This window comes from Leucopleurus acutus (assembly GCF_964270905.1).
Source record: "Leucopleurus acutus genome assembly, chromosome: 10".
NCBI classification, from domain to species: Eukaryota; Metazoa; Chordata; class Mammalia; order Artiodactyla; family Delphinidae; genus Leucopleurus; species Leucopleurus acutus.
The window spans coordinates 47,017,185-47,043,129 of NC_139153.1; the positions used below are offsets into that span (position 1 = coordinate 47,017,185).

A 25,945-nucleotide genomic window follows, 5' to 3' on the forward strand; every position below is an offset into this window, starting at 1 on the left:
AACGGATAAGTGACCTGGAAGATAAAATAGTGGAAATAACTACTGCAGAGCAGAATAAAGAAAAAAGAATGAAAAGAACTGAGGACAGTCTCAGAGACCTCTGGGACAACATTAAACGCACCAACATTCGAATTATAGGGGTTCCAGAAGAAGAAGAGAAAAAGAAAGGGACTGAGAAAATATTTGAAGAGATTATAGTTGAAAACTTCCCTAATATGGGAAAGGAAATAGTTAATCAAGTCCAGGAAGCACAGAGAGTCCCATACAGGATAAATCCAAGGAGAAATACGCCAAGACACATATTAATCAAACTGTCAAAAATTAAATACAAAGAAAACATATTAAAAGCAGCAAGGGAAAAACAACAAATAACACACAAGGGAATCCCCATAAGGTTAACAGCTGATCTTTCAGCAGAAACTCTGCAAGCCAGAAGGGAGTGGCAGGACATATTGAAAGTGTTGAAGGAGAAAAACCTGCAACCAAGATTACTCTACCCAGCAAGGATCTCATTCAGATTTGATGGAGAAATTAAAACCTTTACAGACAAGCAAAAGCTGAGAGAGTTCAGCACCACCAAACCAGCTCTACAACAACTGCTAAAGGAACTTCTCTAGGCAAGAAACACAAAAGAAGGAAAGGACCTACAATAACGAACCCAAAACAATTAAGAAAATGGGAATAGGAACACACATATCGATAATTACCTTAAATGTAAATGGACTAAATGCTCCCACCAAAAGACACAGATTGGCTGAATGGATACAAAAACAAGACCCATATATTTGCTGTCTACAAGAGACCCACTTCAGACCTAGAGACACATACAGACTGAAAGTAAGGGGATGGAAAAAGGTATTTCATGCAAATGGAAACCAAAAGAAAGCTGGAGTAGCAATTCTCATATCAGACAAAATAGACTTTAAAACAAAGGCTATTAGAAGAGACAAAGAAGGACACTACATAATGATCAAGGGATCGATCCAAGAGGAAGATATAACAATTGTAAATATTTATGCACCCAACATAGGTGCACCTCAATACATAAGGCAAATACTGACAACCATAAAAGGGGAAATCGACAGTAACACATTCATAGTAGGGGACTTTAACACCCCACTTTCACCAATGGACAGATCATCCAAAATGAAAATAAATAAGGAAACACAAGCTTTAAATGATATATTAAACGAGATGGAGTTAATTGATATTTATAGGACATTCCATCCAAAAACAACAGAATACACATTTTTCTCAAGTGCTCATGGAACATTCTCCAGGATAGATCATATCTTGGGTCACAAATCAAGCCTTGGTAAATTTAAGAAAATTGAAATTGTATCAAGTATCTTTTCTGACCACAACGCCATGAGACTAGATATCAATTACAGGAAAAGATCTGTAAAAAATACAAACACATGGAGGCTAAACAATACACTACTTAATAATGAAGTGATCACTGAAGAAATCAAAGAGGAAATCAAAAAATACCTAGAAACAAATGACAATGGAGACACAACGACCCAATACCTGTGGGATGCAGCAAAAGCAGTTCTAAGGGGGAAGTTTATAGCAATACAAGCCCACCTTAAGAAGCAGGAAACATCTCGAATAAACAACCTAACCTTGCACCTCAAGCAATTAGAGAAAGAAGAACAAAAAAACCCCAAAGCTAGCAGAAGGAAAGAAATCATAAAAATCAGATCAGAAATAAATGAAAAAGAAATGAAGGAAACAATAGCAAAGATCAATAAAACTAAAAGCTGGTTCTTTGAGAAGATAAACAAAATAGATAAACCACTAGCCAGACTCATCAAGAAAAAAAGGGAGAAGACTCAAATCAATAAAATTAGAAATGAAAAAGGAGAGGTAACAACTGACACTGCAGAAATAAAAGAGATCATGAGAGATTACTACAAGCAACTCTATGCCAATAAAATGGACAATCTGGAAGAAATGGACAAATTCTTAGAAATGCACAACCTGCCAAGACTGAATCAGGAAGAAATAGAAAATATGAACAGACCAATCACAAGCACTGAAATTGAAACTGTGATTAAAAATCTTCCAACAAAGAAAAGCCCAGGACCAGATGGCTTCACAGGCGAATTCTATCAAACATTTAGAGAAGAGCTAACACCTATCCTTCTCAAACTCTTCCAAAATATAGCAGAGGGAGGAACACTCCCAAACTCCTTCTACGAGGCCACCATCACCTTGATACCAAAACCAGACAAGGATGTCACAAAGAAAGAAAACTACAGGCCAATATCACTGATGAACATAGATGCAAAAATCCTCAACAAAATACTAGCAAACAGAATCCAACAGCACATTAAAAGGATCATACACCATGATCAAGTGGGGTTTATTCCAGGAATGCAAGGATTCTTCAATATACGCAAATCTATCAATGTGATAAACCATATTAACAAACTGAAGGAGAAAAACCATATGATCATCTCAATAGATGCAGAGAAAGCTTTTGACAAAATTCAACACCCATTTATGATAAAAACCCTGCAGAAAGTAGGCATAGAGGGAACTTTCCTCAACATAATAAAGGCCATATATGACAAGCCCACAGCAAACATCATCCTCAATGGTGAAAAACTGAAAGCATTTCCACTAAGATCAGGAACAAGACAAGGTTGCCCACTCTCACCACTCTTATTCAACATAGTTTTGGAAGTTTTAGCCACAGCAATCAGAGAAGAAAAGGAAATAAAAGGAATCCAAATCGGAAAAGAAGAAGTAAAGCTGTCACTGTTTGCAGATGACATGATCCTATACATAGAGAACCCTAAAGATGCTACCAGAAAACTACTAGAGCTAATCAATGAATTTGGTAAAGTGGCAGGATACAAAATTAATGCACAGAAATCTCTGGCATTCCTATATACTAATGATGAAAAATCTGAAAGTGAAATCAAGAAAACACTCCCATTTACCATTGCAACAAAAAGAATAAAATATCTAGGAATAAACCTACCTAAGGAGACAAAAGATCTGTATGCAGAAAATTATAAGACACTGATGAAAGAAATTAAAGATGATACAAATAGATGGAGAGATATACCATGTTCTTGGATTGGAAGAATCAACATTGTGAAAATGACTCTACTACCCAAAGCAATCTATAGATTCAATGCAATCCCTATCAAACTACCACTGGCATTTTTCACAGAACTAGAACAAAAAATTTTGCAATTTGTATGGAAACACAAAAGACCCCGAATAGCCAAAGCAATCTTGAGAACGAAAGAAGGAACTGGAGGAATCAGGCTCCCAGACTTCGGACTATACTACAAAGCTACAGTTATCAAGACGGTATGGTACTGGCACAAAAACAGAAAGATAGATCAATGGAACAGGATAGAAAGCCCAGAGATAAACCCACGCACATATGGTCACCTTATCTTTGACAAAGGAGGCAGAAATGTACAGTGGAGAAAGGACAGCCTCTTCAATAAGTGGTGCTGGGAAAACTGGACAGCTACATGTAAAAGTATGAAATTAGATCACTCCCTAACACCATACACAAAAATAAGCTCAAAATGGATTAAAGACCTAAATGTAAGGCCAGAAACTATCAAACTCTTAGAGGAAAACATAGGTAGAACACTCTATGACATAAATCACAGCAAGGTCCTTTTTGACCCACCTCCTAGAGAAATGGAAATAAAAGCAAGAGTAAACAAATGGGACCTAATGAAGCTTAAAAGCTTTTGCACAGCAAAGGAAACCATAAACAAGACCAAAAGACAACCCTCACAATGGGAGAAAATATTTGCAAGTGAAGCAACTGACAAAGGATTGATCTCCAAAATTTATAAGCAGCTCATGCAGCTTAATAACAAAAAAACAAACAACCCAATCCAAAAATGGGCAGAAGACCTAAATAGACATTTCTCCAAAGAAGATATACAGAGTGCCAACAAACACATGAAAGAATGCTCAACATCACTAATCATGAGAGAAATGCAAATCAAAACTACAATGAGATATCATCTCACACCAGTCAGAATGGCCATCATCAAAAAATCTAGAAACAATAAATGCTGGAGAGGGTGTGGAGAAAAGGGAACCCTCTTACACTGTTGGTGGGAATGTAAATTGATACAGCCACTGTGGAGAACAGTATGGAGGTTCCTTAAAAAGCTACAAATAGAACTACCATATGACCCAGCAATCCCACTACTAGGCATATACCCTGAGAAAACCATAATTCAAAAAGAGTCATGTACCAAAATGTTCATTGCAGCTCTATTTACAATAGCCCAGAGATGGAAACAACCTAAGTGTCCATCATCGGATGAATGGATAAAGAAGATGTGGCACATATATACAATGGAATATTACTCAGCCATAAAAAGAGACGAAATTGAGCTATTTGTAATGAGGTGGATAGACCTAGAGTCTGTCATACAGAGTGAAGTAAGTCAGAAAGAGAGAGACAAATACCGTATGCTAACACATATATATGGAATTTAAAAAAAAAAAGGTCATGAAAAACCTAGGGGTGAAACAGGAATAAAGACACAGACTTACTAGAGAATGGACTTGAGGCTATGGGGAGGGGGAAGGGTAAACGGTGACAAAGCGATAAAGAGGCATGGACATATATACACTACCAAATGTAAGGTAGATAACTAGTGGGAAGCAGCCGCATAGCACAGGGAGATCAGCTCGGTGCTTTGTGACCGCCTGGAGTGGTGGGATAGGGAGGGTGGGAGGGAGGGAGACGCAAGCGGGAAGAGATATGGGAATATATGTATATATATAACTGATTCATTTTGTTGTGAAGCTGAAACTAACATACCATTGTAAAGCAATTATACTCCAATAAAGATGTTAAAAAAAAAAAAAGACACTTGTGAAAATTAAAAGAAATCATGTAATTTAAATAAAAAAAAAAAAAAAAAAGAACAACTATTCTGACAGTTTTGTATTTCTGGCAGAAGAAATAAACTATAAGGATTGGCAGGCATAAAGAACTGGGACCTAACCAACAGGACTGCAGGAACCAAAAAGACAAGGTGGATTGGAGGACAATGGAAAAGGGGTCGTGGCAGACTCCAGCTTTTGGACCCTTGTGGAAAGAGCAGAGAAACCTGGCGGCTACTGGGACCACTGAGACACCGGAGGGCGCAGGTGTGGCCCAGGGCAGAGGACAGCCAATGCTGTCTACACCCGCAGGGTCAGGCTCCTCAGGCATAAACCCACTTCAACCTCCTCATACCCACATGCGGCACCTACTCCCTAGTAAGGAAAGGAGGGGAGATATGGTAGATTCAATCCTCAAGCTATTCATTTTCATGTATCACTGGGAATAGCCAAGTAGAGTTGACATTAATGAGGGGAAATGAATATTGCAGTCCTGCCTCTGAGCATGTTAAAACGGACCCCTTTACAATGAAATGTACATGCAATATAAAGTTTTCCTCATGAGCTCTGAGCCCTCCACCCATTTCCCCACCCATTACCCCTATACCCCAATTCATGCTCGTCACTCTCCCTAAGCAAACCCACATGGCCTGTGACCACACCATTCCCAAGTCACTCCTCCCTCTGGAGCTGCCCCAATGTCCCACTCTTCCTTCAAAAGAGGTCCCCTGCCATACAAGGCCTCCCCAAATGTATTCCCCTTGGATTGGTACTTCTCAACATCCCATCCAATACTATAAAGAGTGGAGATTTCTTATGTTCTTAAAGTCTACTCTCAATTTTCTGAAGCACAACTTGCTTTCCAGCTTAGGAAAAAAAAATGAAACCAAAATGCTTTCTTATCTCCCATTCTCTAAAGGAATAAAAGAGAAAAGCAGAGAAAGGAGGCAAATTTGACTGTGAACTGGTTTATGTATCAGAAAGGGAAGTTCAATGTCATGCAAAGAGGCAGTCAGCAGGTAAGTTCGAGTGGAAGCCAGTGCACTTAGCAGGTCTGTGGCTGAAGGCGGGGCACAGGCTAGGATGTAATAGGAGATATCAGAGGGAGCAGGTACTTGACAGGAGGCTTTGAAAGCGCCAACTGAGAGGAGACCTGAGTGACAGTCCTCAAAGACGAATAACCCAAGTCATTTTCTTTGTGGATATCTGGTGTATTTACGTTTGAATATGGATATACAGGATGTTCTGCAATTTTACTTTAAATAAGGTAGAGATTATAACTTAAGAGTGTAGAGAAACTGTCAAGCTTTCTAATTCTTTTTTTTTTTTTTTTTTTTTTTTTGTGGTACGCGGGCCTCTCACTGCTGTGGCCTCTCCCGTCGCGGAGCACAGGCTCCGGACGCGCAGGCCCAGCGGCCATGGCTCACGGGCCCAGCCGCTCCGCGGCACGCGGGATCCTCCCGGACCGGGGCACGAACCCGTGTCCCCTGCATCGGCAGGCGGACTCTCAACCACTGCGCCACCAGGGAAGCCCCGCTTTCTAATTCTTAATGCTTCCAAAATTCTTATCTGAAAACAACTTCATTCCGAGTATAAACTGATCTCTTTCAGAGACCTGCCTTTTCCTAAACTTTCCAGGATAAGAAACAGGTTATAACCACTGTTATCACCTTACAAGAATGCAGAGTAAGAAGGAAAAAAAAAAAAAAATGTAGAGTAATTTGCAAAACTCGGATATCAACAAAGTCACATTTAAACAGATTATATACTAATCATCACTTTGAAGGGCACTGGGTCCTTCAACAAACCAATATTTCCCATTAATTGACAAACTTAAAAGCCAGGCCCCTGGGCTTCCCTGGTGGCACAGTGGTTGAGAGTCCGCCTGCCGATGCAGGGGACACGGATTCGTGCCCTGGTCCGGGAAGATCTCACATGGCTGGGCCCGTGAGCCATGGCCGCTGAGCCTTCGCGTCCGGAGCCTGTGCTCCGCAACGGGAGGGGCCACAACAGTGAGAGGCCCGCGTACCGCAAAAAAAAATAAAAATAAAAAAAGCCAGGCCCCTAATCCCCTATTCCCCAAGGACAGAAGCTCCTTTAGGCAGCTCACCTGGGTCAGTAATTCCTCAGTTAACCAAAAAAGTTAGCTAAAATGAGGACCCATTAAAAAAAAATGCCTATCTTTAATATTTTATTTTAACAAACATTTAAATGTATACATTTATTTGCAAAGCTTTTAATGTGGAGCCAAGGCCTTTCCTTTGAGTAGGATGCAGTGATGGAGCTTCTCACTGTCTTCTAGGCGTAAATAACACCCATGATACAATGTCAAAGATTCCCAGGTTTGTTTTCTTTAACAAAGAGTGAAAATTTAAAGACACTTGTGAAGCAATATAAAAACAGAATCTGGAAGCTGCTCATATTTTTTATGATTTTCCCTAATCTTTTATAATTGACTCATCTTTATCCATCTGATAGTAATTTGTCTTTATGGAGTCTTTCCAAAGGTTTTCACGGAAATGACGGCTTTCTCTATTTTAGCACACACATTTCATCAGTTTTCATTCCATTTAATTAAATTATGCCAATCACAGTAACGAGAATACCACACATAAACAGATTTGGGAACAAAGTGCTTCTTGGTAAGCACTTCACTCAGCGAGTGGACATCTTGCCCATGGCTCCCACCCAGCAAGCTGGGAGAGTCTATGCCAGTCGGAACTCTGTCAGGAGGGGATGGAGAGAGCTGGCGAACGTTAGGAAAGAGGCCTTCTACTGCACTGATTTATCTCTCAGAGGATTCTCTCTGTGAGCACTTCTAAAGCCAGGGCTGTATCTTGGTAATGCCCGGCATATTGTAAGCACCCAATGAATACATATCCAATGAAAGAATTTACCTTGACTGTCTTTAATTAGTCCCACACCATTAAGAGAACACAGAGCAATGTTTCATCAAACTGAAGAGGGGGGCAGCCCATAGAAAGATGAGAAAATTACCAAGATTATCACAGGAATTGATGAAGCAAAAGGAAGAAGGAAAAAACCCAGTTCAATAATTCCATCCCCAGTACCCTAATCCAAAGGTCAAAAACCTTATTTACCTTCTTAGGAACCCAACACATGGTCCCACACTGGGAAGTGGAGAAGGTGAAGAGTGGGTTGTGGGTTCCTTCCTAGGCAAGTTTTTAAGTTGAAATCTCTGAATTTAATCAGACCTTTCAACCAGGTGAAGAGACTTTTATGAGAACAGATCTTTTTTTCTGAGACAACAACAATTACTAACAAATACTGAATACTTCATCTTGCCAAGCACTGCGGTAAGCATACCACGTGCACTTATTCGGTATCTGCATACCAATTGTACTGAACTGTTCAACGTCGTTCAAAGACACATAGCCTGTCAAACTGGAATCAGGATTTGAATCCAGTGCCCATGTTCTTAATCACTTCACCATACTGCCTAATCCAGTTCACCTTTTCTTATAAATAACATGATTTTAATATTTTGCCATAGGGGTTTTGTTAGCGTACTTCCCAAAGGTACAGCAGAATCTTTAATTAAAAAGTTGAAGTTAATTCTCAAATAGCTAACACCAACTGTATGTTCACTGAAGGAAAAAAACAACAACTATATGTGACTCACTCATTCATTAACATTTAACAAGCGATTGCTTAATCACTTGAAAACGAAGAGTTAAAGTAATTCAATGGCCACTTCTCAGTTATTGAGTATTATTACGTGCTTGTCCTTGCCCCTGCTCTCAGGAAGCTCAGTCTGGTGGAAGACATACATGACTGCCGTACAGTTTTAGTAAATGCTAATAGCAACTTGTAGGAAGGGCTCCGGCATGTCCAAGGGCGAGATGGGGCAGCAGGGGAGGCGAAGGGGAAAAGGAGGTTATAAAGAACCTGATATTTCACTTGGGCATTTCTTCTGTAAGCAGAGGAGAAATGTGATCAGAATTTCATTTTAGAATAACCACTCCAGAAGTAGAGAGCACGAGGCAGGGGAGGGAAAGCGTGAAAACCAGATGGCTGGTGAGGATCTGCTGTAAAAGTCCAGGTAAGAGGCGTGCAATGTATATCTGAAATGAGTGAACTGTATGGTTATGTGACTTACAGCTCCAAAAGCTGTTAAAAAATAAGTCTAGATGAGAAATGGTGAGAGCCTAAACTCCAACCATGCCAATGGTAACAGGGAAGAGAAACTCAACAGATATTCAGAAGTCAGAATCAGCAAGACTTGATGCGTGATGGATGGGTGGGAGAGGGAGGGCTGAACTCAGATGTGGGAACAAGACCAGGAAGAGAGAAGAAAAATGGAATCATATCACGGGATGGAAACAGGCACCTAAGAGAAGGCAATTAATACTTAAGTAAGAAACTTCAGCACAAACAAAACCAATTTGGTGTTATTATGAAGAACCAAGCCCATGGAAATGCATGAATGAGCTGATGGAGACACACGAGACAACTGCTAAAGGATTAACTCATTAACAACGGTGGTACTGTGAAGTCATCACTTTTTCACCTCCTCCTCTGTGTCAGACCTGGTTACATCACTTCTTGTGTACAATACCAACGCTCTCATTTTACATCTAAGGAAACCAGGGTGTGCAGAGATTAAGGGGAAGAGCTGCAATTCTAATTCATCTACCTCCTGACTCTGACACCCCAAGCTACTACCATGCTGCTATACTGCCTGCTTAACAAATGATGATAGAATGATAATAAAGATAACAAAAGCTTCATTCTGCCATTGCAGAGATGGTTAGAACTGCAGCTCACATCCACTGTACCTTGATCAAGTGCCCAGCTCTGTGTTTGGCATTTTACATGTACAGTCTCTTGCCTTGTAAGAGAGATAACAAGACCTGCAATTTGTTCAGCACCTGCTCCATGCCAGACACTTGTGATTAGGGTTACACATGTGCCATTTCTACTACACTCCTCAGAGCATCCCTGGAAAGGATGCTGCACTGGGCTCAATACGCAGTCAAGGAGACGAGCTTACAAGACAAGGTGACTGGCCCAGGGCCACAGCGCATTAAGAGGCAGTACAGAAATAGAATCTCGATAGTTTGAAATATCTATATGTACATACAAATACAGATGTAAATCAATCAAGAGACAGAGAGCAAGCACATATACGGCAGAATGTTCAAAATTAGTGACTCCTAATAAAGGGATATATAGAGATTATCTGTATTATGCTTGCAACTTTTCTTTAAGTATGAAACGAATTTTTTTTAAATAGGAAAACAAAGCCTGTGAGTCGGGGCACAAAAGAACCCTAAGGGTTCAGTCCACTCTCAGAAGACACCCTTAGTCATTACAAAGAGATGAGAATCAACTGTTTCTGAGCAGCACTAGACAGAAAATTACCTAACTTACGTTCTTTTGTAAAATAAACTGCAATTCAGTGATATTTTTAAAACTACCAATTAAACATGCATGGTGCAGACTGGCTTGCTGGTCACCAGAACCTAACCATCAGAAATGCAGTGCAACTGCTAGGTGAGTTAATTCATTTTCACCCTCGAAAAAGAACAGCATTTAGTAGGTGAATTGTTAGCATTCAATATGTTTGCTGCGTCTTGCCAAGTGTAAAATTAGAAGAAAACTGTGAATGCATTTAACGCTAAAATGAAAGATTATCAAACATTTGATATTTAGAGGATTTTAGGCCATTTCTATCTTTTAGGAAATGGAGATCTTTGTGTCATTCTGCATTTAACATAGTGATCCTTTCCTTGAAATTACATCAAAGAAGTGAGCTAAATTTGTCTCAGAAGTGAAGATAATGATGATTATTTAAGAGAAATTATTTAGATACTGACTTAATGCTGTGGGCTGAATTTTATGAAATTCCCAATATTTGACTATTTTTAACCCAGAAAACGGCATTTCATATGATTCTATTATATGGTTTCACATACTGGTAGGCTATTCTCTTGGTCAGTCTGTAATAAATTTCTGCAACTATCATACAAATAAAAGTAGTGTTGAAGTCTCATGAGTTTTTAAAGGAAACACTAGATGGCAGTAAATACACAAAAGTTGTAACATGACACTGAGTTACCAACATAAAATAATGATCGTTTTGTCTTTTATTCAATTTTACATTGCATACTCAATCAAGCTTTAAAAAAAAAATCTAAAATTTTCTTTTTAATTAAAAAAAATCCTGGGGCTTCCCTGGTGGCACAGTGGTTAAGAATCTGCCTGCCAATGCAGGGGACAGGGGTTTGAGCCCTGGTCAGGGAAGATCCCACATGCCGTGGAGCAACTAAGCCCGTGTGCCACAACTACTAAGCCTGCGCTCTAGAGCCCGTGAGCCACAACTACTGAGCCCGCGTGCCACAACTACTGAGCCCACGTGCCACAACTACTGAAACCCACACGCCTAGAGCCCGTGCTCCACAACAAGAGAAGCCACCACAATGGGAAGCCTGCGCTCCGCAACAAAGAGTAGACCCCGCTCATCGCAGCTAGAGAAAGCCTGCGCGCAGCAACGAAGACCCAAGGCAACCAAAAAAATAAATAAAATTAAAAAAAAAAAAAAACCCTAAGGTTTCTCCTCACAAGATTTTTAAATAGCGGCTTATTTCTGTTGTACTCTAAGGAACCAGTTTAGATAATGACAGTAAAACAGTTACTTTAATACTATATGAAGAGACTAAAAATGTAAGAGGAGGCATAAGGGTTAATTAGCTCAGGGGAACAACAAAGTACACGTTAAAACTTGCAGATTGAGTGAATGCATGAGGATTAGACCAGCAAAATCAGTCTGCAACACTTGAGGTTAGCCATTTACAGGACAGCCTGATGGGCCAGGAAATCTCCCACATTAATTAAGAAGCAGGGTGTGGCTATCTGACTAAGAGGTCACCAACACAAAAGAAGACAGTGGTCTAATTAATGGGAATATTCAGGAAGGCTGGGCCAGCCAAAAGTCTAGAGAAAGTGAAGGCAAAAATCAAGAAGTGGGCAGTACTGAAATCATCCAGCATTGCTCAGAAGTTGGCGATGGACACCAAGATCCGGCTCATGAAGGCGCTCTGCTCTGTTTGAAGGAAGGGATGGTTTTCAGGTATCCTGCGTCTCTCAAGACTATTACACTCCTCCTGCTCTGCTTCTAAATTTACCAAGAAATCTTCTAACAACCAATTCCACTTCTACTTTTTTATTTATTTTTTTTAATTTATTTATTTAATTTATGTATTTTTGGCTGCATGGCGTCTTCGCTGCTGAGCCCGGGCTTTCTCCAGTTGCAGTGAGCGGGGGCTACTCTTCGTTGCAGTGCGTGGGCTTCTCATTGCGATGGCTTCTCTAGTTGCGGAGCACAGGCTCTAGGCGCATGGGCTTCAGTAGTTGTGGCATGCAGGCTCTAAAGCACAGGAGCGCTCAGTAATTGTGGCTTGCGGGCTCTAAAGCACAGGCTCAGTAGTTGTGGCGCACAGGCTTAGCTGCTCCGCGGCATGTGGGATCTTCCCGGACCAGGGCTCAAACCCCTGTCCCCTGCACTGGCAGGCGGATTCTTAACCACTGCGCCACCAAGGAAACCCTCCACTTCTACTTTAACACCTACGGTTATAAGCACTGGAAAAGTCTCCTTATGGTAGATTAACTACCTGGTATTCTGGTCAGTCCCCTATGAGTCTCATGATTAAGTGTAAGTCGGCCACAAAGCCTTATTAGCTCTGGATGTGCTGGCAAAGACAACTTCCAAGATCTGCAAAGTTAAGGGCCATATCTTAAATCTAGAAGATGGACTGTGAGCCTGGCCAGCTGGCCATCCCCTGTCTAAGGTACCTCTGTTTTGTTCTCTTACTGCCACAGGTAATAAATTGCCTTGCAAATCGCTCTCCAGAATCCTGTTCAACTCACAAAATTCAAAACAGACCTACTTTTGTCTGCAAAGCCATTCTTTCCCTTCCTAGTTGCTGCTGTCTAAGATCATTCTCCAAAATGCACACTCTACATACAGCTTCTATCATGAACACAGATTCCTATCAAATACACTAAAAGAGCAAACAGAGCAAAGGAGAATATATTTCTTTAGCCACCATTAGAAATGTACAAGTTCACAATTCCATTTCTTATGGTCAGCCCTAAGTCCAGAATCACTGCTCTATGATCCTACTAAATTCTACTTTGATAAATCTCCACTACTGCTCTATTTTTTTAGTATCTAAAAATGAAAGATCACAATATTCCTGACAACTATAATCACTAGCAACAAAAAAATTCCTGCAAATTCTTCCATTTGCAAACTGGTTAGTGCTTAATTTTCAAGATGTTATGGTAATCTGTATTCAGAAACATGATAAACAAGACAAATATCTAAAAAGTACACAGACAGCCTACTTGTACTTGGTATGTGAAATTATGAGTCTTCCTACACGTTACATTTTGGAGTTTCAGAGTGTTTTGCAATGAATCCCACACCTATTGCAAATGAGACTTAAGTCATGATCAAAAAGCATTTCTTAGGATTTATCTGCTTTAGAAAGTGGAAGTGACAGATTCCCTCACCCTCAAACAGACTGAAAAAAAACCCATTAAATCTATAGAATTCTATTTCAAGTAGGATTTATCTCCTCAACGCTAGACAGGCCAGCACAAAGGCTGGAAAAATCAGTCCTGTTAGCACCACGGTGACTTTTTTGTAGTAGTCAATAACCAGGAATGGACAGCCTGGATCCTCATGTGTTCCTATTACCTGAGCCACTTTGCTTTCTTACCAGTAAATGCATGTCGCTAAACTGCCCATCACTGACAGCCAGGGACATCACTGCCTTAGAATAACACAGGCATCTGACGTAGAGACTATTTAAAACAGGTCTAAATGTTCACTTACCTCCACTGCTACTACGATCAAAATGAGGTCGGCTTTTGACTCTGGAAAGAGTGCATTCACTTGTGGTGACATTCCAATCAGAGCACAGTTAGTGACCACAGATATAACACTCATCGTTTCAAAAGCCAACTGAAAGAAAAAGAAAGTGTGAAATTAAAGACCATAAGGACTGCTTCCATATTTCCTCATCCTTTTTCATATTATCTAAAGTCTTTCCTTAGTTCTAAACATTCCAAGGACATGTATAACTTTTTCTCTATAATGCCATGATTTTCGTTAGCTCAAAAAAGCCATACTGTTAGAGGTATTTCAGTTACTTTGGGGTTGAATATCCCAAACAGTATGTTCTATCTTCCCAAATGGAGGTGGCCAGGGACCTGAATTGGGAACACATCCAAGAAAAATACACTATTAAAGTTACTTGACTCTATGCATAGCTAAAGGGAATCTAAACTAGGGCCGCCAGAGAGAATGTTTCACATTCAAAAACAGTCAGGTATGATTTCAAATAGAATTCATTTCGTGAAACGGTCCTTCTACTTTGACAGACCACATACCACATCTGGTTCAGCCATACCCAAGGCACCAGCGATAATGATCCCTTCCTAGCAGCATTTACCGAATCACCTGTAGAACTTCAGAAAAATACAGATGCCAGGCCCCACTGAGACCTACTAAGTAGATTGAACCAGGGTCCCATGAAGGAAACTGGTGTATTACTGAGTATGGACTATGGAAACATTGCGACCATCGTTCTTTCTTTTCTTTCCCTCTTTCTCTCTTTCTTTCTTTCTTTTTATGTACAGCACTTGGTGATCACTACTTAATAACAATGTCTAATTCTAAGAAATACAATTAACTATTAGAAATATAGAAGCAAAACAAAACACGATTGGATCCAAACTTAATAAAATCTTGTCCCAGGAAGAATATCTACCATCTTACAATATTTTAGAAATCCTTTGTGTAATCTTATTTTTCCAGTTTTCTTTACAAAAAATCTACTCAGGACTTTATCTTAAAATAGCTTTAAATTTCTATTTATTGATTTATTATAAATTAGTTCAAAAATAAAATGTTATCAGTGTATAGGGAAGAGTCTCCTTGTCCCCTTTCTCCCCCTCGTCACCTCCTGTTCTCCCCGTAAGATAATCACTATTATTAATTTCTTATGTATCTTTCCAGACACTGTATGCAAATAAATATAAGCAAACCTGAACATATACTTTCTTACTCTTTTCTCAGCATAATACACATTGTCAAGCCCCTTGCTTTTGTCACTTAAAATGTCTTGGAGGATATTCTGTGTCAGTACTCAAAGATCTCCCTCATTCTTAAGTCACAACGAAAGACTTAAGTCACAACTGCTTAAGTATTTCATTGCATCAATGTACCAAGGTTAATTTAACCATTTCCTTATTGCCTGCTATTACAAATAATGCTACAACTAGTAAACTTGCAAACACGTCATTTAAGAAGTCTGGAAGTGGGATAAGTTCCTGAAAGTGGACTAGTTGAGTCAAAGGTGCCACTGTGTTCATAATTTTGATAGATAAGACCAAGCTGAACTCCCCAGGGTTGACCAGTTCACTTTCCCATTGGCAGCACATGACAGTGTCTGGCTTCCTGCATTTTTAATACATTTCTAACTAAGCTTTTGGGTTTTTAAATATCACCTATACTGAGTTACAATTTACATAAAATAAATTGTACTCATTTATGGTATACACTTCATTAACTTTTGATAAGTGTATTTACCAGTGAAACCACCATCACAAATAGGATATTTCCATTTTCGCCAAAAGATTCCTGGCCCCAAGCAAACCACCCCTCACTTTATACCTGGCCCCAAGCAAACACTGATCTGTTTTTTTGTCACTATATATTAGTGAAAAAAAGCAGAATGCAAACTGAAGGAAAAAGCAAAGAAAACAGAACACAAAACTGAGGAAAAAAATTATAAAAAAGATAAGAATAGAACAAAGGAAAGAAAAAAAACAAGGAAAAAACAGAACAGCAAAAAAGTAACACAGAAATATAAAAGAATTAAAAATATATTAAAAAATTTTTACACTAAATAAAAAGTAAAAACAAATTTAAAAAACAGAAGAAAAGAACAAAACATAAAAAAACAGTAATAATTATATTTTCCTGGGGTCTCAGCTGTCAGTGCCCTTCTCCCCACCGTGAGTCACAGCCAACCTTCACCTCCCCAGGAGGCCCTCCAAAACCCCTAAGTAAGTCTCTGGTCCCTCTGCGGGCACTGTGGGGGCAGCTCAGACTCTGACCTGGCCCAACTCCCATGTGTACTAGTCCCCAGAGTCCACAGCAGCTAGAGCTAGACTGATTTCAGTTATGGGAACACTCGTCCATTCAGATATTCCAGACACAGGGTTTACCAAGCCAACTGCAGGGATTTAATCTGCGGTTTGTGCAGCTGCATGGAAAAGTTTTTGTTCCTCTTCCTTAGTCGCCCCGCCCCTGGGGCTCATCTGTGGTTTTAGCCCCACGTCTGCACATGGGCCATCCACAGGAGTCTGCTCCTGAGACTGCCCTGGAGCACTCATGTCTGCCCCGGTGAGGACAGGACGTGGAGGTGGCACAGCTGCCTGGTTTGCAGGGGCCCTGCCGGCGACAAGTGTATGGGAAAGCTGGCAGCCATGGGCGTGAGAGATCTGGCCCTAGTGGGAGCCTTTCCTAGCGCCTGGCAGCTGGTTCAAGAAGGTCAGCCCTGGTGGGGTCTTTTCCTAGCACCTGGCAGCAGGCATGAGAAGGTCAGCTCTGGTGGGGGCTTTTCCTAGCACTTGGCGGGGCAGGGGGCCAGCGCATGGGGAGAGAGAGGCTTCAATGGTGGTTCCACCCCCTGCGCGTCACTTAACAGTGGCGCCTTGCTTCTATGGCAGTCTGGGTTTCCTCCACAAGCATTCCCAGTTGTGGATTACCTCTCTCCCATCCCCTCTGGCTGTCTCCTCGCAGCCAACAGCAGTCCTCCCCCTGGGTTTGTTCTCCAATCCCCACGTTCCAGCTCTCAGCCCCCGTGTGCACTGGTGGACTCACGTCCCAGTCTGGGATGCACAGGGCTGTGGCACGGACAATCTGCGTAGATCTTACTCTGCTCTGTCTGCCACAGACTAGCCGTTTCATGCTCCTCTGAGAGCCTCAGATGATCCCCTTCTGTCCCAACTGATTTCCTCGTCGGTGAGGGGGCTTCTCCAGATACAGGAACCTCTCCTCTGCTTCAGCTCCTCCCCAAGTGCGCAGATCCCATCCTGCTTCCTCTCCTCTTCGTTTTCCCTTCTTTCTTTTGTCCTACCCAGTTATGTGGGGATCTTTCTTGTCCTTTCCAGTGTCCAAGGTCTTCTGCTAGTGTTCAGCCAGCGTTCTGTGAGAATTGTTCCATCTGTAGATGTATTTGTGATGCATTTGTGAAAAGAGATGAACTCCAAGTCCTCCTACTCCTCCACCATCTTGGTTTAGCAGCATACAGATTTTAACATTGTATGTTATCAGTAATTTATTCCTTTTTTACTGCCGAGTAGTGCTCCATTTTATGAATATACCATAATTATTTTTTTTACCCATTTACCTATTGACAGCAAGTTGGGTTGTTTCCAGTTTTCGACTACTGTGAATAAAGTTACTATGGACACTCCTGTGCAGTCTTTGTATGGACATATTCTTTCATTTCCCCTGGATTTCTAAGAGCAGAAGTGCTGGGTGGCACGGTAGCTATATGTTGAACTTTTTTTACAAACTGCATTCTAGTTTTGTGACCATTATAGTACATCCTTATCAGCAATGTATGAGAGTTCCAGTTACTATACCTCGTTGCCAACACTTGGCATCATCAGTCTTCTTAATTTTAAAACAGGTATACAGTGCTATTGCGTTGTGGTTTTCATACGCATTTCCCTGGTAGCTAATTCTAAATATTTTCATGAGCTCATTGGCCATTTGTATACATTCTTTAGTGAAGCATTTCTTCAAATATTTTGTCCATGTTTTCATTTAATTGCATTATTATTGAGTTGGTGAGTCCTTCATATAATCTGAATACAAATTCTTTGGCAGACAAATGTATTGTCAACATTTTCTCCCATTCTGTGTCTTGCCGTTTTTCCTCTTAACTTCTGAAGAGCAAACTACCCCTTGACACACACCCTTTGGAGACTTAATTATCCCAAAACTATTGGTGGACAGTCAGTAATTTTCTCCACTGAACTGACATTTCACCTATATCATATACTGAATTTCTGAACTTTTAATCCTGCTCCATTGGTTTGATTGTCTAATGATGCACCAGCACTACACTACTTTAACAACTGAGGTTATATAACAAGCTTTAATATGTAGGAAGGAGTGTCCCTGCCCTTATTCTTTAGAGTTTTCTTGCTATTCTATTTCATTTATTTTTCCCTGTGAACTTGACAATAAGTTTCCCTAGTTAAAAGAAAAACTTCCATTGGGATAGTGCTACATTTATAAGCTCATTTGTAGATTAATTAATTTGTAAATTAATGGAGAACTGATATATTTAGAATACTGAGTCTTCCTACATTAGTTAGCTATTGCTGTGTAACAAACCATCCCAAACTCTCTGGCTTAAAACAACAACCATTTACTTAGCTCATGATTCTGCAGGTAGACAATTTAGGCTGTGCTCACCTATGCAATTTTTCTGGTCTAGCTGACCTTGACTGGGCTTGCTCATGTACCTGTGGTCAGCTAGTGGGTAAATTGGAGATATCATTGGCCTTACTATGCTAGTTAGAATTTCTAGTACTATACTCAGTAAAAGTAGTGACGGTGGACATTCTTGCATTGTTCTTAATCTTAGAAAGAAAGCATTCAATCTTTCACTAATAAGTATGGCGTTAGCTTTAAGTTTTTTTAAATAGATGCTCCTTATCAAGTTGAAGGTGACAGTATATTCTACTGTTGAGTAGAATGTTCTATAATATGGATTAGATTCATAATTTGATGGTGTTGTTGAGTTCATCAATAACCTTGATGATTTTTTATCCAGCGTTCTGTCAATTGTTGAGAAACGGATGTTGACGTCTCTAACTGTGATTGTGGACTTATCTATTTCTCCTTTTAGTTCTATGTTTTTAGTTCACATATTTTACAACCTTGTTGTTTGCTGAATATATAAGATTTCTACATCGTCTTGATAATTTGACCCTTTTATCATCAAAGAATGTTCCTTTCTGGTAATTTTCTTTGCTCAGAAGTCTACTCTATATGATATTAATATAGCCACTCCTAATTCCTTACAATTAATTTTTCCACATATATTTTTTCTATCCTTTTACTTTCAACCTGCTTAATCATGTTTAAATTGGGTTTCTTGTAGATGGCATATAGTTGAGTTATGCATTTTAATCCATTATGTCAATCTTTGTCTTTAACTCATGTCTTTAGACCCTTTACAGTCAATCAAAATATCGACTTAAGTCTGCCATTTCTTCATTTTCTGTGTTTTCATTTCTGTTTTCTTCTCCTTGTCTTACTGTAGGTTACCTCAACATTTTTTTTTTTACTACATTTTGATTTAACTATGTTTTTGAGTGTATCTTTTAAACAATAGAGTTTAGAGGTTGTTCTATATATAGACATACACACACAAATATATATACTATATTTTATATGTGTGTATATATACGTATACATTCAGTCTACTTGTATCAGTTAGTTTGAGTAAAATGCAGAAATCTTACCTTCCTTTATCACTCCCCATTTATAATATAATTGTCATAATATTTTTTCTACATATACTTAGAACCATTAAATAGTGTTGTATTTTTTGGTTTCAACTGTCAAACATAACTCTAAAGACTCAGGAGTAAAAGGAAAATATATTGTTTTTACTTGTGTTTTTGTTTACCATGTTTTTGCTTCCTGACATTGTCCCTTTATCATTTCCTCAGTTTACAGAACTTTTAGTCATTCTTTTAGGATAGGTCTGCTAGCAAAAAATTCTCTTACTTTTCCTGCATTTGAGAGTGTCTTGATTTCCCCTTCCTTCCCAAAGGATATTTTCTCTGAATATAGGATTCTGTATTGACAGTATTTTTTAGCCTTGGAAAATATTGTGCCACTTTCTTCTGGCCTTCATGATTTCTGATGAGAAACTTGCTGTCATTCTAATTGTTTTTCCCCTATAGGTAAGAGGTCATTTCTCTCAGTGCTTTCAAGAATATTTTTCCTTGTCTTTAGTTTTCAGATGTTTAATTATGATGCGTTTTGGCATGAACTTCTTTGTTTGGGGTTCACTTGGCTTCTTGAACCTATAGTTTTAGGTCTCTTGCCAAGTTTGAAAAGTTTTGGCCATTATTACTTCAAGTGCCTTTTCAGCCCTTCCTTCTTTCTCCTTTCCTTCTTGGACTCCAATAACAGGAATGTTAGATTTTGTTGTTGTTGTTACAGTCACACAGGTCTCTGAGGCTATATTTACTTCTTCAGTCTATTTTCTCTCTGTTGTTCAGATCAGGTGATTTCTATTTTTCTATTTTCCAGCTCCTGCTTCTTTCCTCTATCCCTTCCATTCTGCTATTGCACCCATTCACTGAGCTTTTTGTTTATTGTATTTTCAACTTCTAAAATGTCCATTTGATTCTCCTTTGTGACTATTTCTTTGCTGAGACGTTCTAAGTCTATTTTTTCATCTGTCGTAGGTGTGTTTGTAATTGCTTGTTGAAGCATTTTTACCGTGACTGCTTTAAGATCTTTGTCCAGTATTTCCAACACGTGTGTGTCATCTTGGTGGTGGCATCTGCTGATGGCCATTTTTTTCATTCAGTTTGGTATCATCCTGGTTCTTGGTATAATGAGTGATTTTTTAATAAAAACCTCGATACTTTAGGTGTTATAAGACTCCAGATTTTGTATAACCTTTTGTTTTAGTTGGTTCCTCTGATACCACTCCAGCAGGGGACAATATCTTGTCACTAGCAGGTAGAGGCGGAAGTCCAGGTTCTCCACCTGGACACCACTGACACCCAAGGTGGGGAGTGGGGTCATTATTGCTGGAGAGGGGCAAGAGTTCTGGCTTCCCACTAGACTACCACTAATACCTCCTTTGATGGAGGGGTACAAGTCCCTCCTTTGTGCACTCATGTGGCCTCTTGGATGGTATTAAAAGTCTTGACTCTCCACTGGGCTTCCTCTGAGACCACCCTAGCAGGGATCTGAAAGGGAATCTCATTACTGCCAAGTAGGAGTGGAAGTGGAAGTGGAAGTCCAGGCTCCCCAGTAGAAGTCCAGTGTCAGTGATTTCTACTGACACTGCAGTGGGGAGGGCCTCATTAGTACCAGTGGGTGAGGCCCAGCTGACTACTCTCCAAGAAAACCGTCAAAGTTTCACATCTGAAAGGAGTCATGGAGATTGTAGCTCATCCCCGCCCCCAACTTTAAAAACAAGAAAAGCATGGCCCAGAGAAAGTTAACGACCACCTGAAGTTACACGGCTAGTTTGTGGCACGGCAAGGATAAAATCCAGTTTTCCCAAATCTCTCCACAGAGCTTTTTTTTTAATCACAATACCTCATTAAAGAAATAATTTTTTTTTTTTTTTTTTTTTTTTTGGCAGTACGCGGGCCTCTCACTGTTGTGGCCTCTCCCGTTGTGGAGCACAGTCTCCGGACACGCGGGCTCAGCGGCCATGGCTCACGGGCCCAGCCGCTCCGCGGCACGTGGGATCCTCCCGGACCGGGGCACGAACCCGTGTCCCCTGCATCGGCAGGCGGACTCCCAACCACTGCGCCACCAGGGAAGCCCAAGAAATAATTTTTTATCAAATAATTACCTGCCATACACCAATACTGGCTGAAGGTTCTGAGAATGGGCGTTTGAAGACCCTGCACATTTTTAAGGCGTCTGAATTAACTTCAGTGAGATTATTTAGCACGGCGAAGGCAGCTGCCAGTGGGTAAACACAGGAGAAAAGGCTCACATAACCAAACTGCAGGAATAACTCCAAGTAATCATCAAAGGTGCCCTGAAAATGTAAAAAAGAAGAAAACAGGCATTGTTTTAATATCACTTAATAAGAACAGTCTTTTGCAATACTATTCAAGGCATGAGCATCTAACCAAAAAAAAAAAAAAACTCAGAGTTTCTCCCAATTCCTTCTTCTCAACAACAGAATTTACTTAAATTCAATTTTATATTAAAGTCCCTGAAATGCAGAATAAAAAAATGATTTAGCTGCTCATATCATGTCGAATCACTGGATTATTACCTTTTTTCCCCTAAGGTAAATAACAGCAAAGCTAAAGAAGTTTGCTCTTGACCAAGTAAAAAGAAATGATCCAGGATCATTATTAGAAATCTTACATGATGGTCCCTTCACATCATGGGTACCCCAGCATCTCAGCCCCTGACCCTCCATTAAAAAACTGATGGTGGTGATGCCAGCGAAACTGGCAGAGTAAGAACCTCCAGAAGTTTACATCTCCGTAAAAGCAAACAACAAATGACAAAATTTGTCAAAAGCAACTTTTTCAGTACTCCGGAAATTAACTAAAGGCTTGCAGCATTCGGGGCAGAATTTAGTCAAGAATAACAGCTCAACCTTGTGGCGTTTTAACTTACTCTGGTTTCATATCCTGCTCCCGAGTTCTGCAGCAGCCTGGAAAAATAATAGCATGCGTTCCTGTGCCAGAGCGAGGAGAGTGGGGACACAGATCTCTGAAAGCCTCATTCCCAAAGGGAAATCATTATCTGCCCTGGCTCTAGAAGACCCCACTCAAAAGGCTTGTCTCTATTTAACTGCACAGAGTCTTCCCAGCGCTAAAGGCTCCTCCCCCACGGATGTTAATTGAATGCTTTAACATCAGTCTGCTTGAGATAAAGGGTAGCAGCCGGGGCAAACAACAGACTAGCCAGGGAGCCCAAAAGAAAAGGAGGAAGAATGAGATATCCACAGGGGGTTTGCAAAGCTCCCACATTTTACTGGGAATTGAGAAGATGAGGCACATGCAGAAGATCACACGTAAGCTTAGGAAAGATCTGAGAAAGGTCTAAGATCTCACCTCTGACTGACCCTGAAGCTCTGCACAAGCAGAAAGTGAACGAACGCTAGGGCAGAATTTTAAACTTCCTGGCTTAGTATTGAAGGCACGCCCTAACACAATAACAAAGACCTAACAGACATGTATAAAACACTCAATCCAAGAGCAGAACACTCATTCTTCTCAAGTGTACATGGAACATTTTCCAGGATAGATAACACGTTAGGCCATAAAACACTTCTCAACAAATTTAAAAGGCTTAAAAATCATACAAAGTATCTTCTCTGACCACAATGGAATAAAACTGGAAATCAATAACAGAAGGAAATTTCGGAAATTCACATACTATGTGAAAATTGAGCAACACACTCCTAACAAAAACAGTGAGTTAAAGAAGAAATCACAAGAAAAATTAGTAAATACTTTGAGGTGAATGAAACATACCAAAGCTTAATAAGATACAGTGAAAGCAGTGCTCACAGGGAAATTTATGGCTGTAAATGCCTTTGTTAGAAAAGAAGAAAGATCTTAAAAAAACTGAAATTTTCATCTTAAGAAACCGGAAAAAGAAGAGTAATCTAAACCCAAAGCAAGCAGAAGGAAATAAATAATAAAGATTAGAGTGAAATAAATAAAATAGAGAATAGAAAAACAAAGAAGAGCAATAAAACCAGAATTCGGTTTTTTGAAATGATCGAGATTAACGAAAAATGACAAACCATTACCTAAACTGTGCAAGAAACAAAGAAAGACTCAAATTACTAAAATCAGGAATGAAAGAAGGGACATTACTATTGACCTTTAGGGTCAGTAAGGGGAAGGGGAAGAATTATAAGTAAGAAGAATTATGAACACTTTGAGACAGAAAGGAAGGGGCAGGGTGAAACCATTAAAAGACTGATACAACCATTAAGAGCAGGATACGACAAAAACTGGTTAGAACCTACTAGGCCCAAGATGGTGGAAGAGTCAACTTCCGTAGACCTTGAGCCTCATTATACGCTCACTGTAATGCATTAGCATATGCTAAACAACACGCCCACAGGTGCCATGACAGTTCCAAGGCCGCCCATAAAAGGCCAAAAAGTGGGCAGTGCCCCAACTCCTGGAAATCCCTGCTGCTTCTCCAAGATAGCTACAACATTCCTCCCACTCATTAGCCCATGAAACTTCCCAGCCCATGAAAACTAACCATCACCACAACTCAGGGCTGCTCTTGCCTTCTGAGACAGCCTACACGCTTGTCTATGGAGTGTATATCTCTCTAAATAAACCTGCTTTCAGTTTACTATGGCTCCCTCTTGAATTCTTTCCTGTGTGAAGCCAAGGACCCTTACTTGGCAGCCTGCCCCAGGGACTCACTTGAGACCTGGGACACGACAACAATTATATGCCAAAAATAACATTAAATAACCTTGATGAAATGGGTAAATTCTTAGAATGACACAACCTATCAAAAGTGACTCAAGAAGAAACAGAACATCTAAACAGACCTAAAACAAGTAAAAAGATTGCGTTAGCAATCAAAAAACTTTGCACAAAGAAAAACCCAGGCCCAGACAGTTCACTTGTGAATTCTCTCAAACACTAGAAGAAGAATTAATACTAATTCTTCAAAGTCTTCCAAAAAGAACAAGAGGAAGAAACACTTCCCAACTCATTCTGTGTAGCCAGTACAACCTCAATAGCAAAACCAAAGACTTCATAAGAAAAATACAGACCAACACCCCTGAATAAAGATATAAAAATCCTCAACAAAATACTAGCAAGGTGGATCCAGCAGCAGAGTAAAAGGATTTTACACTGTGATCAAGTGGGATTTACCCCAGGATTGTAAGATTGGTTCAACATATAAATATTAGTCAATGTGATACACCACATTAACAGTTTTATTGGTATACATGTATGCATGTATAAATATATTTAATCATCTCAATAGACACAGGAAAAACAAAGTACAACACCCTTTCATGATAAAAGCACTCAACAAATCATAGAGTAGTAAATCTTCCTGACCTTGGATTAAGCAATGGTTTCTCAGACACGACACCAAAGGCACAAGTTACAAAAAAGAGAGAAATTGGACGTCACCAAAATTTAAAACTTTTGTGGATCAAAGGACACCATCAAGAAAGTAAAAAGATAAACAACAGAATGGGAAGAAATATTTGCAAATCCTATATCTGATAAGAAATTTATATTCAGAACATATGAAGAACTCTTGCAACTTAATAACAAAAGGGCAGATGACCCAATTTAAAAATGGGCAAAGAACGTGAATATATATTTCCCCAAAGAAGAGATACAAATGGCCAAAAGTCACATGAAAAGATGAACAATATATTTAGGCATTAGGAAAATCCAAAGTAAACCCACAATGAAATACTACTTTACACCTACTAGGATAGCTATCATTTAAAAAAAAAAAAAAAAAGTGAGGCTGTGGGAAAAAATGGGACCCCACTCGTGGCTAGTTGGAATATAGAATCACCACCACTTTTGAAAATAGCCTGGCAGTTCCTTAAAGTTAAACGTTGAGTTAACATACGACCTAGCATATGGCAACATGTGTTCATACAAAAACTTGTACAAAAATGTTCACAATAGCATTATTCATAATAGCCAAAAAGTGGAAACAATCCAAATGTCTACCAGCTGATTAATGGATAAACAATACGCAGTGTATCCATACAATGGAATATTATTCAACCACAAAAAAAGGAATGGGGTACTGGCACATGGTACAGCGTGAATAAACGTTAAAAGCATTATGTTTAGGGCTTCCCTGGTGGCGCAGCGGTTGAGAGTCAGCCTGCCGATGCAGGGGACACGGGTTCGTGCCCCGGTCCGGGAAGATCCCACATGCCGCGGAGCAGCTGGGCCCGTGAGTCATGGCCGCTGAGCCTACGCGTCCGGAGCCTGTGCTCCGCAACGAGAGAGGCCGCAACAGTGGGAGGCCCGCGTACCACCAAAAAAAAAAAAAAAAAGCATTATGCTTAGAGAAAGAAGCCGGACACCAAAGGCCACCTATTATATGATTTCATTTATATGAAATGCAGAGAATAGGTAAATCCACAGAATGCAGATTAGTGATTGCCAGACTAGGGGAAGATGTTACTGCTAATGGGTATGGGGAGTTTGGGGGTCGATGATGAAAATGTTCCGGAATTAGATAGTGGTG

General features: G+C 40.0%; 1 protein-coding gene across 1 annotated transcript in view; it reads right to left on the reverse strand.

Moving 5' to 3' along the window:
• Positions 1 to 25,945, reverse strand: part of ANO10 (anoctamin 10) — a 220,005-nt gene that overhangs the window by 148,392 nt on the left and 45,668 nt on the right. The window contains exons 10-11 of the mRNA XM_082849149.1: positions 21,558 to 21,749; positions 13,751 to 13,879 (exon numbers count right to left, since the gene is read on the reverse strand). Of these exons, the coding sequence (XP_082705275.1) occupies positions 13,751 to 13,879; positions 21,558 to 21,749 (321 nt within the window). The remainder of the gene's footprint in view (positions 1 to 13,750; positions 13,880 to 21,557; positions 21,750 to 25,945) is intronic.